The sequence below is a fragment of the Lissotriton helveticus genome, chromosome 10 (assembly GCF_964261635.1).
Source record: "Lissotriton helveticus chromosome 10, aLisHel1.1, whole genome shotgun sequence".
Classification (NCBI taxonomy): Eukaryota; Metazoa; Chordata; class Amphibia; order Caudata; family Salamandridae; genus Lissotriton; species Lissotriton helveticus.
Window position 1 is genome coordinate 782,373,075 of NC_136071.1, and position 16,314 is coordinate 782,389,388.

Consider the following 16,314-nt stretch of genomic DNA (forward strand, 5'->3'; position numbering starts at 1 on the left):
GGTATTCTTGACGAACTGGCCCCGCCTAAACTCAAAAACCAAAGAAACACCCCCTCAAACTCTTGGTTTAATACTGAGTTAAATAATGAAAGACGGGCACTCAGACTAGCTGATAGAACCTGGAGACACCAGCCTTCTCCCTCCCATCTGGCTCAACTTAAACGTGCTAGATCCACGTACAAAAAACACATCTTTAAGCAAAAGGCATCCTTCTTCCGCACTCAACTAGATCGTGCCAAAAACAGACCTAGGGAACTCTTCAATATAATTCGTAATCAAACCTCCCCAGCACTTCCTAATATGACAGCCTCCTCGGCCAGATACGATGAAATTGCCCATTTCTTCTCGGACAAAATTGCCAAAATTGATCAATCCTTCCCTCCCACTAAACCACCCTCCAACCCGCTCCCTTACGACCCCTCTCACCCTCCCTCTTCTCTACACCCCCCCCCCACCACTCCACTGGCCTCCCTCCTACCACTTTACCGGGTACCAACCCCCCTAACTCACAACTAAAGAACAATGCATCCTTGCTCAATTTCCTCCCCGTCACAGAGCTGGAAGTCCTCAAAATAATTAGCAACCTTAAACCGTCCTCCCACACAAAAGACCCTGTACCCTCCAATCTTGTCCCCACCCTTAAACACATCATCGCCCCATTCTGGACAAAAATTATCAACACCTCTCTCTCCACGGGCCTTGTCCCCACCTCCCTTCAAATCTCGCCCATAATTAAAAATCCAAATGCGGACCCAAATGACCTAAACAATCTCCGCCCTATCACCAACCTCCCCCTTCTCTCAAAGGTCCTTGAAAATTTTTCCTACTACAACTTGACAAACACATCGAAAACTGTAACCTATTTGATCCCCTTCAGTCTGGCTTCAGGAGAGGCTGCAGCACCGAAACGGCAAGGCTCAATGTCATTGATGACATCCATCAATCACTTGATAATGGCGAGACCTGCCTTCTTATCCTCCTTGATCTCTCCGCAGCGTTCGATACAGTCAACCATTCAGCCTTACTCAATTTTTCCTATGACCCGTTTCGGCCTTAACAACACCGCCCTCAAATGGTTTACCTCATAACTTCAACACTGAACTCAGCAATTTAAAATTGTCTCTCTAACCTCTCTCCTGTCTCCCTTGGAGTCCCCCAAGGTTCTATCCTCTCTCCCTCCCTCTTTAACCTCTTTATGGAACCCCTCACTCTCATTCTTAAACAAGCAGGCATCAACTACCACCTTTACGCTGATGACACCCAAATCTATTACAAGATTAAAACTCACGCTAACATCTTACACATGAACAACTCCCTTCACAAGATTCAATCCTGGTTCCAGTCAAATCATCTCAAACTAAACCCAAATAAAACTGAAATCCTCCTCTTCGCCCCTAAAAAGAACCATCTCCCCATTCGATCATGGCTCTCAGACCTTAAAGCACTCGACTGCTCACTCACACTGTCCAACTCCGTCAAATCTCTTGGCATTACTATCGACAAAACCCTCACCCTTAACGTTCACATCAAAAACTCTGCCAAAGGAGCCCTCTTCACTCTCCGTCACCTCAAGAAAGTCAAACCATTCTTACCATCGATGATTTTAAGCTTGCAGTTCAATCACTGGTTCTTTCACGTATTGACTATGGCAACGCCATCCTCTGCGGAATCCCCAAGGTCCACCTTGCTCCTATTAAAGCTGTGCCCAACCTTGCAGCCAGGCTCATCAGACTGCAAACGCTTCGATCATATCTCCCCAGCTCTCAAATCGCTTAAATGGCTCCCTATGGAAGGGAGATCAACTTACAAAACGGCATGCATTACTCATAAAGCACTCCACCAAAACACTCCGCAGTACCTATCCAAGAAACTCCTTATCGCTGGTACCACTCGTCCTCTGAGAAGCACAAACGCCCTCCTTCTAATCCCTCCTCTGCATAAAAAGAAAACCACACAATCTCGCTCCTTCTCTGGCAATGCCCCTACTATCTGGAATACCCTTCCGAAAAACCTGCGCTGTAACCCCTCGTACGCCAGCTTAAAAAAAGACCTCAAAACCCACCTCCATAACTACTACTGGGGATCCTAATCCTGTGCCTGACTCCTGATCTCTTTTCACTATACCATATTTGTCTCTGTAATATATGGCCCTCTTCCTGTAATTCCACTCTACCTATATTACCTGTATTATATTGCTTCAACTTCTGTTTCATCCCTCCTTGATTTTGTAATTGTTTGTTTTTTAACTTTGTTATATGCTTTTCATACCGTGTTTCCCTTATTGTTATTGTCCCCTCCCTGCCGCGTTGGAATAAATACGGATTGGTCTGGATCAATGATACCATCCATCAGGGGGCTAAGACGCGCCGCGAGGATGCTCGCAAAGAGTTTTGCATCGATGTTTAGGAGGGAAATCGGCCGATAGGATTCACATTCTTTCGGATCCTTCCCAGGCTTAAGAATGACTGTAATCGCCACCTCCGACATGGAGGAAGTTACCTCCCCAGTATCAAGGAACGAGTTGAAAAGCCGCATTGAAAGCAGTTAGATTTATATTTTAATTTTATGCTTAATTTTCAGTAACAGTAAAGAGAGATGTCCGTATATTTTACAGAATAAATCCATTTCACATAGGGTTTAAACAATCATGTTGGCTGTCTATTTGATCTCCGTGTCATGTACTAATGCTGTCATGGTCTTACAATAGTAGCATCACCTGGATACAATTCTGCAGTCTGCAATGGTTCTATAGCTATAATTTAGACACATAATCCATTTGTGTCCCAAGCTTTTAGGGGCAAGAGCATTAGACAGTACTTTTACAAATGTTGCCATTTAGTATTTAAAGTAGCCTTAGTCCCAAGAATATTTTGAATGACTTGGTTAGCGGAGCACAGAGTTAGGGTGACTAAGAGCACACGCTAGTGCAAATGATACCAAAATGTCTAGGAGATCCTAGGCAGATAAGGGTCCCACTTTTTATTTTTCTTTTATTTTTTAGATTTTCTTATAAAGCCCTCTAACACTTTAAGATAGTCTCTTGGCACTAAGAAGTCCTAGAACTGAAAGCAAAAAGAGTGCAAAAGAATGTGGTGCGTGTCATTGCTCATATGAGCAACGTACAGAACCTGTAGAGAACAGACTTGGATCAAATGGAAAGTGGTATTCAGTTCCAAAGAGAAGATACCAGAACCTGGAGTGATCTTCCACCCCATTTATGGCATTTACACGTAGGAGCAGAGAGAAGTAGGTTGGGAGATGTTTTCAGTGGTGGAGTAGTAATGTATTTTTTTTTCATTTCAGAAAAGAAAAAGTAGAGGACCTATTTTACTACGCAAACAACTTCAAAGTTATTGCAAATGTTGATGGGTAACATGTGGAGTTGGAAGCAATGCTGGGAGACATGGTGAAACCTTATTAAGTTGGAAACAAGCCTGACCATAATCTAATCTAGACTAAGTGAAGGCATTGGTAATGATTATTCTATGAGAAATTGAGAGAAAAGGCAAATCCTTTAAATCTTTTTAAGCTGAAATAAATGTTGCTTCGTGACTGCAGAGATCTGTGGTTCAAATGAAAACTTTTGAGTTGAGAATAATAGCCAGATTATGATCCACAGATACTGTGTTTGGGTAGACTCCAAGGGATGCGGGCCAAAGAAATGGACCCCAACTATTAATCTTTTTAGTAATGGGAAGGAGTTCGGTCTTACTTGGGTTTATTTCCAGGAAATGTGATTTCACCCATCTTTGTCTGACTTCGAATACCAGTGCAACATCCGTCGATTTGAGTGGCTCTGACGCATCCCAACGATGAACTGAGTATCAATGGCATAAAAGTAGACTTACATTCAAAGGTATACAAAAAATTAGCCAGGGGTTTCAAGTAAAGATTGAACAGCAAGGCAGATATTATATCCCCCTTTGAACGACCCAAGAGAGGGTTTAGAATGGAAGTAAAAACAGCTATGATGAATTGATTGTGACCTAGCTGAAAGAAAGGAGGTAACTGGCGGGCTTATATACTGTCCTTGATACTGTTCAGTACTGCAGACCTGTCTAAATAGTGCTTAAAGGTCATATAAATGTTGATTCTGTTCAATAAAGTCTTGAATCTGTAAAGGGATGCTTTCGCTGAGTTTCAAGATGTAAGGCAGCAAAGAAATGGGATAGTAATTTGTAAGATCTATAGACTCCAGAGTAGGTTTTGTTTTATGAATAGAGGTTGGGCAGTGATTTGATTTCATTTAAAATTCATACGAGGCATGATTACTAAAGTATAGTGTGTACTGGTGCAAGGGAACCTAAAAAACCAAGACCGTAACTACAGAGAGAACTAACAGGTTTTTCATAGTTTTACTAAACATGCATCTTTTTGGGCAAATGGTCATTGGGAAATTGTTCCAGGTTTGCACAGTGACCATTGCAAAAACCTGGCCTCTTATTTTATCCAGGAATAGTAGTGTTCTGCTGTGCTACTAGCTTGTGACAGCAGTCCATTCCATTGAGTTGCTGCCATTTTGAAGACTGAAGGAGCATGGAGCTTGATCTCCAGGCAGATAAGTAGTAAGGGGTTGGATTCCCCTGAGCCCACAGACGTGGTTGTCAATTATCGAGTAGCCAGATGCTCTATGGCGGTTTCTGTGCTTCCTCAACTTGAGGAACCAAAGTCCCCTCTCCAATTCCTGTGTTTCACAGAGATCTTCTTCTCTTTTCTGTAGCCTGCTGCACCCTTATACTGCCTGTTCCATCTTCATCGCCGGGACGCCCCTTAGCTGGGGCAGCTGTGCGCTTAAAAAATCCAAATAACATAACATAACATCTCAATGCCATTGACCTACACCACCATGCTTCTTCGCTACATGTCTAACAAAGGAGAGATTAGTTGGGCTGATTGGCCACTCTATAGCATCGCTGTTTACATCATACATAAACCTTTTAACAAAATTGAGCCCTCTTGGTGTTTAGTCCAGATTTTCCAGCTGTATAACAGTTGTTGGCTAGGCTAATGAGACTGGTATGAGGTATACATAAAATATATATTTTTCCAGTAAGTCAAAGCTTCTGCAGCCATCTTGATTATGGCTCAACCAAGAGCCTTTACTTTTTTCTGTGCTTTTTGAAGAAATATAGTTTATTTGCTCACCAGTTACACAGTCCATTGCAGTGCAACACCAGGTGCCTTAACCGCTTCAGCGCGGCGTGAATTTTCGCGCTGTGCTGAGCGTTCTAATGAGCCAACGGGCTCATGACGGAACGGTTCCGTCATGAGCACAGGCCAACCGACGCTCATGACGGAACCGTTTCGTCATGAGCATGGAGGGGGTTAATTGATGATCACAAGGCCTCTCCAATAACTGTCAGTGGATTTGTGATTTTCTCCCCAGCGTTGTTTCATGGTGTTATTGAGTTAATCAGTTGAAGGCCTACGAGTGGAGTTTTTATCTTGTTGAAACAGAATCTGGAAAAGCCATGATGCCATTAGATTTCAAACCTTGAGTTTTGGTAGTGCCACCTTAGGCGATCAGTAGAAGCATGACCAAGTGAAAAGCATTTTGTGGGACCAGGCATTGTATACGGTACATGCTTCTTTAACAGGTCAACTGTGTTATGAGTAAGAAAATAAGCATACTTCTACTGCCACATTTTCATTCTATTTCCATAAAATGTAAATTCAATTTGTCCGCATGTCTTTTTGTTGTTATTCTGTACACTAACAAAGTATGCATGCCTGCAGTGTGTTGTCTATATGGTTAGCTTGACATTTGAAGACAAGTGATGTGCATGTCTTTTTGCATGACAGCATTATTTACTACTGGATGCCATAAACTGTGTAAAAGGTACTATTCCTTTTATAGCTTGTAATTTGGTGCACTTATTGACAATGGTGTTGCATTTATGATTAAATAAATTATATCATGATCGATGTTTGTAAGCTGCTAACATATATCATCTCTTGTGTTAACAGTGGATAAAGCATGTTGATGAACAAGGTAGATCATATTATTACAACGCAGATGGCTCTCGATCAGAGTGGGAATTGCCAAAGGTGAGCAATATTTGAAAATGTACGGAAGTAGAACAACATACCCTGTGTGAAGAACAATTATGCAAACTTCTTTGGTAAAAGGATTTTATTTCAAATGTCCATATAACTGTGTTTTCTTGCATCTCCGGTTAACCTCTACAGGTTAATCGATGACCTGGAGTTGTGCTCAATAATACATTTGTAGTGCCATCAAATGTCGATCTCCATTATACCCTTATGAGAGCCATTGGTACTCTCACTTTTTCTTATCTTCCTCTGCACCTGACCAGTCCTGTGACAAGAGAGTCGTTGATGGGGAGAGAATGTGGCCTAACGACTAGGGCGGTCGACCTAGAAAATGGGGAACCAGGTAAGACTCTTGGCAGGGACGCTCAACATTCTGTGATTCTGGGCAAATCACTCAATCTCCCTGTGCCTAACAAAAATGAATGTGTTCGTCTATAATGTAACTGGTGCCCATGTAAAGTGCATTGAAACCTTCGGGTCTAGTTCGCGCTATATAAAACTCCACAAAATGAAAAAAGAAAAAACCTCTGTCACCGACCCACTACTGCGGACCACTGATAGCCGGATGTGGAGAAGTAGATGTTGGGGCATAAAAGGAGGTTCGAAGGAATTAAGAGAAAGTATCATGCAAAGTACTACCCCCAATGCAGGAGCAAAACCAGCATTTGCAATGCAATATGTCTTGCATTTATGACAGTTTGAGCTATTGGCATTGTAAATGCCGATGCCTTTATTTATGTAGAAGGTGGGGTGGGAGTACACTGCTTCTCCTCCCAGCACAGTTTGCCCCTTAGCATCTTGGTAAATGCAGTTCAGTTTAAATGTTCGGCTGGCGTCCGGTGATCCGATGACTCGTTCTATCATGCACCGCCACCGCCCGGCTCCAAACGATCCAGTTTGCTTATTTGTTCATCCAGACGTTATGGGGTTTGTTCTGCAAGCTGCTTTTCCTTCCTTGCCTCAGATGCTGCTTCCTCCCTCCCATGAGTCCAGATGGCTGGAGTCGTCGGGTCGTAATATTTTCGCCTCCAGTAGCGCAGCTCTTCGCTCACTCAATACAGTGTGTCTTGGCTCGGGCTACATCTGCCCTGTGGGTCGCTGCCGAGTCTCTTCTATCTTCCAGCTCTGAGGGAGCATGTGTTGACCTCCTCCATCTTATCCCTGACAGCCTTGATCTGGCAGAATTTACTATCCTCTCGGCCCTGGATACCTCTGATTCCTTAGGCCGAGCTGTGGCTGGTTCGGTTGCACTACGATACCGTTCTTGGTTGCGGTATGGCGTCTTCCCGGAGAATATCCGGGAACGACTTGTTGACCTGCCCTTTGATGGGGTCCTTTTGTTTGATACCCACGCCGATTCAGCATTTCAGCGCCTCCCTGCGAGCTTTCGACCTCCCCCATAGGTCTGTACTTAGCGGTCTCAGGTTGTCATATCCTGGGGTGGTTACCCTTTCATTTAGCGTCCACCAGTTGGGCTATGTGTTTTTGGGCTGGCAGTAAGCCTACTGTGGCGGTGATCCACAGGTTGTTTGTGTTCTGTGAATGTGGTTTACCCTAAGAAGTGTTCCCCTATTTTTCTTGGGGGTGTGATGTACTCCAGGTGGGGTACCTGTATGCTATTGTGTAGCACCGCTCTGTGCCAGGCAGGCGTGGAGTTCCCTTTGGGCTCTCCCCGTCTACTGACTATCTTACCATTCAGATGGTTTTCAGTGTTGTGCCTTCTGACACTGCCTCCTACACGCCACAGGTCTCGCCTTGCTTGAGCCTTGCGTGTGTGGCTCATTCTCTTCTTCTAGAGGTTTTTCCTTGTACTACTCTTTTAAATGTATTTCAACACGCTTCATAATGAGGCTGCCTCCTGCCACGGTGGCATTAGGTGGGTTATAGCCCCGCAGCTGCGTGGTCTCGTGGCTCGCCCCTTTTGAGATAGATAGATAGATATATATATATATATATATATTTTTTTAAATAAAGCAGTTGCTTAATTGCAACTCGGAGTACACTGTGTATTGTCTAACCTGTCCATGCAAATTACGATATATTGGTAGCGCCATCAAACCTGCCAAACTTAGGATTCTCGAGCACATGCGGGCCATTACCAACAACGATAAAGCATATCCAGTAGCCCGCCACTTTGCCCAACAGCATCAAAGCAAGTGGGAGAAACTAAGTTTCTATTGCATGGACCAGGCCCCCAAATTAGAACGGGGGGGTGACAGGGAAAAGTCCCTACACATCTTAGAGTCCAAACACATCATTAATTTGAAAACCATTACTCCTTGGGGTTTAAATAATAATGAAGAACTGTGGGTTCATTTGTAATCAGTATGGTGTCATACATGGGGGATATGTAGTAGATAATGAAACTGAACTGGGTAACAGCTCTACTTCCCCAATGACATCCAATGCCTTGTTTATTTTGTCTTTTTGATTTGCGCTGTTGATAAAACCGCCCATTCAGGGCTTAATAACGTAAAATGGACACTTTGAGAAATGAATTGTTTAAAAAAGACTCAATTGTTGTCCAAACTATCTTTACTGCGAAAATTGATTGAATGAAAAGTAGTAATGATTTATCTTAATAATGTTACTTGTTTTTAATGGGCACTATGCACTTTCACGTGATCACCATGATATAGCAGGCAAAATAATGTTATTTGCACACTACAAAATGGCGACCAAAATGTAGTCAAAAAATATGTCCCTCTTTTATGTTCATGGAGGGTGTAGTGAACCAATGGCTTTAAAATGGTGATTTTAACTGCACAGTAACGTTACACTGACGAAGCCTGTGAAGGCAAAATGCGTCTGTAAGGGGTGAGGGGGGTTTGGTGATTACAAATTTTGCAACTGGATACCAGCGTGCCGGCCATTCTTTTTCGGATACCGTATGGGATACGAGAAGTGTGCAGCGATATTGGAGCGTCTCACCAACGCTGGCGTCTCTGGCACCCGGGAAGCAGTGGAGCGACGGCGGTGATTTGGAACCGTGCCTCAAACTAATATGACCGTTGGCCCCGAGGAAATATAAGCAAGGATATCGTGATTACATCGGAAAAAGTGCAGCGGCTTACAGGCTGAACTCCACACGACAGCGTGAACGAACTGGTCTGCCGGACGAAGACGGGTGAGACGCCAGCGGAAGCTGACGACGACCTAGAACGGACGGCGAGCTTGGTGAGTGAACGCCAACCTGAATGTTTTGAATATCACGCTTAGCCTCATTCCCTAAGGTTCCGAAAAAAGTTAACCCCAAACCACAGTGACACAGTCACCACCCCCTTGTCAACTTCTTAACGCAGTAAAAACAGTGGAAATCAATTAAAATGTCTAATGAAGATGGTATCTCAGGAGAAAGGGAATCGGCCGCTAATTTTATGTTCAGAAGCTCCGCTACTAGACAAACACAGCCAAGTAAAACAACAACGACAATTGCCACCGGAGGTGTGTTAAAAACACTATTTTCTAAATTGGAAAAGACACAAGAAAGAGAAATTCGAAAGTGGTGGGAGGCCACCTCACTGGAGAGGTACATTGACTGTGGAAGAATCCCAAGGGGATTACGCATATACACCGTTCCATCATACGAGAATCCGGACCCAGCATTACTCAGAGATTGGGCAGAGTACACTGCAGATTCGGCTAAAGGAATGGTGCGAATGCTAATAAAATATGCGTCGAGCGACAGAGACAAATGTCTCAAAGAAATAGCTGATCTTGAAGAAAAAATTGCGAAAGAAAAAGATTCCAAAGAAAAAGAAGAACTAAAAGATACCATGAACCAAAGGATTAAGAAATATGAATTAACCATCCGCAAACGCAAACAAGCAAAATTCCTCAGAGATGAACAAGATTACCTCACAGGTAGGATTCTCACATTCGCCAAGAAGTTCGATGCCACAAGAAAACGCATGGCACAGGCAAATGTGACACCCACTGATGAGGAAACTGAGGAATCAGAAGTCTCAGAAGGCGAACAAACTGAAAGAACGGAAAGAACCGTGGCAACTAACGATCCTTTTTTCGACGAGTTCAAGGTAATCAAGGAAACCCGTCTCCGCCCCCAACAGAGAAATCATCCACCAGCACCTCAACAAAAACAAAGAGGAGGACGAGGAGGGGCAAGAGGAGCAAGAGGTGGGGGCCAACAAGCGGCGGCATCTCCAAGAGTAACCAGGAGCGGGCTGAACCGCAGGAGATAATGGACGAACAAGAAAATGTTATCAACCTTTCAAAAAGAACTTTAAAGGATGATGAGACCTCCATCCTTAAGAAAGGGTTAACCTTTTGTCCGGCTAGTGACTTTGATCCAGTTAAAACACGGATCGATTTATTCAAATACACTAGAAAACTGAAGTTTAAAAAGATCTTTCTTCAGAATCCCACTAATGAGAGTGCAGCACCTAACCTTGAAGTTTCCATTGAAAACCTAAATGAAATTCAGACGTGCGATGAATTGGCAGACGTCCTTTTGACACCGACTCAAGAACTAATGTCGAACTCACCGACTGGGGAGATCTTATCGCAGAGTAACATTGTACAGAAACGTGACCCGAGTCACTTGAAAAACAAATCAAAAAAATTGCCCATCACCAATTACGATGCAATAGATCTTTTCAATGAAGCAGTTTTAGAGGATCTAGATAAAATGGCATCTGGAACAAAGAACAAAATAAATAACAAAAGATCAAACATAACGAAAAGAGAATGGCAAGCAATCAGATCATTGAAAGAGGACACTACAATTGAAATCAAACCTTCTGATAAAGGAGGTAACATCGTGATATTTGACCGGGAACATTACTTAACAGAAGCCCACAGACAGTTAAAAGACAAAGATTGTTATACTCCGATACAAAGAACTGAGTACAACAAAAGCATTTTAACTTTTCACAGCATGTTAGAAAATTGGCAAAAGGAGGGAATGTTGACAATGGACGAATACCTCTTTTTGAAATGTGAAGCGCCAATATTACCAACGTTTTACCACCTACCAAAGGTGCACAAACATGCAAAAAGACCTCCAGGTCGCCCAATAGTGTCCTCCATAGGAAGCCTTCTCGAAAATACTTCCAGATTTGTAGACTCTTATTTGTCCCCATTAGAAAGGAGCCTTCCATCTTATTTGAAAGACACTCAAGACTTTTCAAATGTCATGGACAATGTCACTTGGGATTCTGGAATGTTGCTAATCACACTAGATGTGGTGAATTTATACACCTGCATTAACCACGAACAAGGATTGTGTGCCGTTAAATGGTTTTTAGACACCAAACCTGAACATTTCAGTAGCCATAATACAATGATTTTGTCCATGATCAGATTTTGTTTGTATAACAATATTTTTTTATTTGATGGGACCTTATACAATCAGAGAAGAGGTACTTCAATGGGCTTGTGCTTCTCCCCCAGCTATGCGAATTTATTCGTAGGTTGGTGAGAGAAGCACGAGGCTTGGAGTGACTCCAATCGACAATGGACCGATAAAATACTTATGTGGACGAGGTATATTGACGACCTCTTTATAATCTGGCAGGGTGATCGTCAATCAGCAGAAGAGTATATCATCAAACTCAATGAAAATACGCTCAATCTAAAGTTTACCAGTACTATTAGCACAAATTGCATTAACTATTTAAACCTGGAAGTATTTGTGCATAATAACATCTTGCATACCCGCCTGTATAGAAAACCTACCGCGGGCAATGCGGTCCTGCATGCCAAATCCTATCACCCAAAAAGTCTTATAAAAAATGTACCGTATGGCGAATTTCTACGCCTTAAGAGAAATTGCTCTCTTAATCAAGACTATGTGCATGCTGCTACTGAAGCCAAAAACAGATTTGAATGTAGAGGATATAACAGCAATATCCTTCTCCAAGCCAGTGATAAAGCCTCTAAAGCAAACAGGAGGGATCTCCTAGTTCCAAAATTAAAAACAGAGGCACCTGACGAAATCCGTATGATAACGGAATTTAATACTAAATCAGGTGAAATAACTAATATCTTTCAAAAACACTGGCACTTACTGACTGCTGACAAAGTCCTCAAGAATAATCTGCCGAAGAGGCCTTTAATAACGTATAGAAGATGTCCGTCTTTGGCAGATCATTTGGTCCACAGCCATTTTAAATCACTGGCTAAACCCATCAAAATTTCAAAATCGGTTGGTTTCTTCCCCTGTTTAAAATGCAAGGCATGCAAATTTAGTGAAAAGACATCTGAATACCCAAATCGCACAGGTGATAACAAACCCAACTTAAAAATAAAGCAGTTGCTTAATTGCAACTCGGAGTACACTGTGTATTGTCTAACCTGTCCATGCAAATTACGATATATTGGTAGCACCATCAAACCTGCCAAACTTAGGATTCTCGAGCACATGCGGGCCATTACCAACAACGATAAAGCATATCCAGTAGCCCGCCACTTTGCCCAACACCATCAAAGCAAGTGGGAGAAACTAAGTTTCTATTGCATGGACCAGGCCCCCAAATTAGAACGGGGGGGTGACAGGGAAAAGTCCCTACGCATCTTAGAGTCCAAACACATCATTAATTTGAAAACCATTAGTCCTTGGGGTTTAAATAATAATGAAGAACTGTGGGTTCATTTGTAATCAGTATGGTGTCATACATGGGGGATATGTAGTAGATAATGAAACTGAACTGGGTAACAGCTCTACTTCCCCAATGACGTCCAATGCCTTGTTTATTTTGTCTTTTTGATTTGCGCTGTTGATAAAACCGCCCATTCAGGGCTTAATAACGTAATATGGACACTTTGAGAAATGAATTGTTTAAAAAAAAATCAATTGTTGTCCAAACTATCTTTACTGCGAAAATTGATTGAATGAAAAGTAGTAATGATTTATCTTAATAATGTTACTTGTTTTTAATGGGCACTATGCACTTTCACGTGATCACCATGATATAGCAGGCAAAATAATGTTATTTGCACACTACAAAATGACGACCAAAATGTAGTCAAAAAATATGTCCCTCTTTTATGTTCATGGAGGGTGTAGTGAACCAATGGCTTTAAAATGGTGATTTTAACTGCACAGTAACGTTACACTGACGAAGCCTGTGAAGGCGAAACGCGTCTGTAAGGGGTGAGGGGGGTTTGGTGATTAAAAATTTTGCAACTGGATACCAGCGTGCCGGCCATTCTTTTTCGGATACCGTATGGGATACGAGAAGTGTGCAGCGATATATATATATATATATATATATATATATATATATATATATATATATATATATATATATATCACCACCACCTCCGATGGTTATCCCTTTTTACACACCTCCACCTCTCTTTACTTATGCGAGGTCTGGTCCTATATCCCCGTTTTTTGTGGATCAGTTGGGTACCTTGTACTCAAGCTTGCCATCGTTCTGCACGGCAGTGTTTTTTCTTAGCGCGTTTATAGTGCAGTTCGGTGCCTTTTCCTGCATCTTCGCCAATAAGGGTTCCTAGGGTGGGCCTCTGCTTCTGGATACTCTTTTCTTGGGGGTCTTGTCTGTCCGGTTCATGTACTGCACAGTCCTTCTCGTCTGTGGGGGGTGCATTTCCCCTCCTGGTCAGAGGTGGTGGTCTGGAGATCTGATGTTGTTCTCAACAGCTATGCGTGTTCTTCACAGTTCCTATGGGCACCTTGGGTGCCTCTTTTGCCACACCCTTCGATGTGTCTTTTTCCTTTGGGTGTCACCCTAATCTGTGTCTGGTGTGCCTGCGGGACAGCTCCTCTAATGAAGGTCGTCCCAGGTGCTGCGCCCTGCGTCTGTCTCCCGTGGGTGCATTCTCCCCTTGGTCATCAAAATGCCTTGTGATACCTTGTCTCCCGTTGTATTTTGCTCTTCCGAGCTGCTTGGTTTGCTGACTGGCTGCACTGCCACAGCTTTCCCCATAATCAGTCACTCTGTTGCCAGCTCAGTGCTATCGGGCACTTTCTGTTCTGTCGCAGATCCACCTCCCTCTTGGGGTATGACTGTGGTGTCTATTCTAAGTTAAGGAATCTGCAGATAGATGTCTCTATCAGGTGTACAAGTTACTTACCTTCGGTAACAATGTATCTGGTAGAGACATTGTCTAGCCGCAGATTCCTTAAAGCCCATCCATTCTCCCTGTGAGAACCTTGCCAGGTGGGCTTCACCTTTCAGTTGGCACTGGTCTTCATCCAGGGTGCTCAAATTGGTGTGACCCTCTTAAGAATTGACATATGCAGCCGCCTCCCACCAGGTGGCTTCTCTTCCTGTAGAGCGGTGCTTTTTGCTTCGCCTTCACCGGGAGATTCTTCTTCCCTTTCTCAGCATTCCTCCACTCTGGTCCTTCCAGTGTGGGGTCTTCTCCTGTTGCTTTCCCTCCCTCCCACCTCCTCCATTGACTTAGGGCTTTTGTCTCCTCTACAGATGTCTTCTTTGGTATCTGCTGGGCTGTGCTTCGGCCTTCCATTACTATAGGGGAAGTGCCATTCTGGTAATGCCTTCTCGCATTAGATTGTTGTTCTTCCTGTGCTCCGCCCTTGTTGGCCGACACAGTCCTACGTTGTAATAACAGTCTGCCTTTTGTCTGTCGAAATATTCTTCTCTTGTTGCTCAGCCTCTGGGGAGGGTCCACGCTTCGCTTTGCGGGGTTGTTTCTCAGAGCGATGCTCTGCCTTTACTTCTTGGTTTGTAAGTAGACAGTGTCTGATACTGTCCTTTATGATGGTGTTATGCACTATCCGATTTGTTTGTTTTACGAATTTTTTACTAATTCGCACACTGTTCCCATACTTTCACAGTTTTTTTGGTGGCTCCGCGTTGTGCTGTGGAAACGTTTCTCCGAAGAAAACTGACATCAGCGCTCCGGGAGGGACTTGCATGACCTCGCTGTCATCACGTCCGTGGACGACGTCCGGGCGGGGTCGCGTGGCGCCGTCCTCCTGCGCGCAGAGGTGCTGCTGCAAAAATTTTCCGGATCCAGTCTGATGCATGGGGATAATTCTAAGTTAAGGAATCTGCGGGTAGACAACGTCTCTACCAGATACATGGTTACCGAAGGTAAGTAACTCGTACGTTATTTACAATGACAAAAGCTCAAACTCTCGCAAGTGCAAGACCGTTTCACATTGTTTTGGGAGTTTCTTTTTTTTTTTTTGCTTTGTAAACTGATGCTGTGACTTGGTACTCTTTACTTTTAAAAAAAAAATATTTTTTTATTTTATTCAACTGAACAATCCGCACAAAAGATTGCTTAAATGGCACAATAATGAAATTAGATCTCATGCCATTACAGATAGGATCGTTATCAGCAAGGCCATTTCCCCTTCCCTTGATCAATATAAAACAGGGTATGCCAGAGGTAACTGTCGTCATGATTATGTGGTTGCGTCCTGAACCAGGGAACAGTCTGAAAATTGGAAGGAGTCATTTTTAAAAGTGTTGAGCTCTGTCCCCTACGTCTGAGTCTCTTGTGCGGTGTGTCTGATGGACTGTTGCGTGTCATCTCCCACATCCAACCCAAAATGTTTTCTCCAAGAGTCCCAGATCTTGTGAACATTTTTGGGGCAACCTATGCTAAGATATGTGACCTATTCGGCGATCATGTACATGTCCATTCCTCTCGTCCACACCTGAATGGTTGATTTGTCGGCCTCCCCCCATCTCCTGGCAATGTCCCTTTTAGTTACCACCAACCCCAAGGAGGCACAAATCAACTGCGTTTTAGTTATGTCCACCTCTCTAGGGATCCCCAGTATCATAGATTTGGGCTCCATTGGCAGAATTAACCCTGGGACCGTTCCTAATAGTCCAGTCACCTGCGTCCAGTATGGTAGGAGTGTGGGACACGCCCAGATCTATGATAGAAATCACTTTAAGTGGTGGTGCACATCATGAAAAGTGGCGACTCTGCCCCTCCCATCCTGTGCCTCCTATCCTTATCATAGTAGGTTCGGTGCAGTATTTTGAGTTGAATGAGTTGAAGTCTTGAATTTATGGCCACCGAGAACACGCAGGTTCCAAACGGGTGCCTAGCGTCCAGGGCGGTGTGCCAAACCGCTGCCACCCCGCTCCTGAGACCCATGGTGCATTGACTGTTTGCACCTCCTAATAAACTCGGTTCCGCCCCATTTTGAAGGAATCTACACACAATGTTTTAAATACCTTTTTAACACTAGTTACCCTTGGTCAGGGTGGGCCTTAGCGCGCCCATACCGCCGGGGTTCACCACTACACTCCATTGGTTCTGACGAAAGCCTGACTAACTGCTCAC

The 16,314-nt window shown here is 43.5% G+C and overlaps 1 protein-coding gene across 8 annotated transcripts in view; it reads left to right on the forward strand.

Annotated features, from left to right (window-relative positions):
• The window catches only part of ARHGAP12 (Rho GTPase activating protein 12), a 399,139-nt gene that overhangs the window by 197,482 nt on the left and 185,343 nt on the right, over nt 1-16,314 (forward strand). For all 8 annotated transcript variants that reach the window (XM_078663344.1, XM_078663346.1, XM_078663345.1 and 5 more), the window contains one exon: nt 5,968-6,048. In XM_078663344.1, the coding sequence (XP_078519470.1) occupies nt 5,968-6,048 (81 nt within the window). The remainder of the gene's footprint in view (nt 1-5,967; nt 6,049-16,314) is intronic.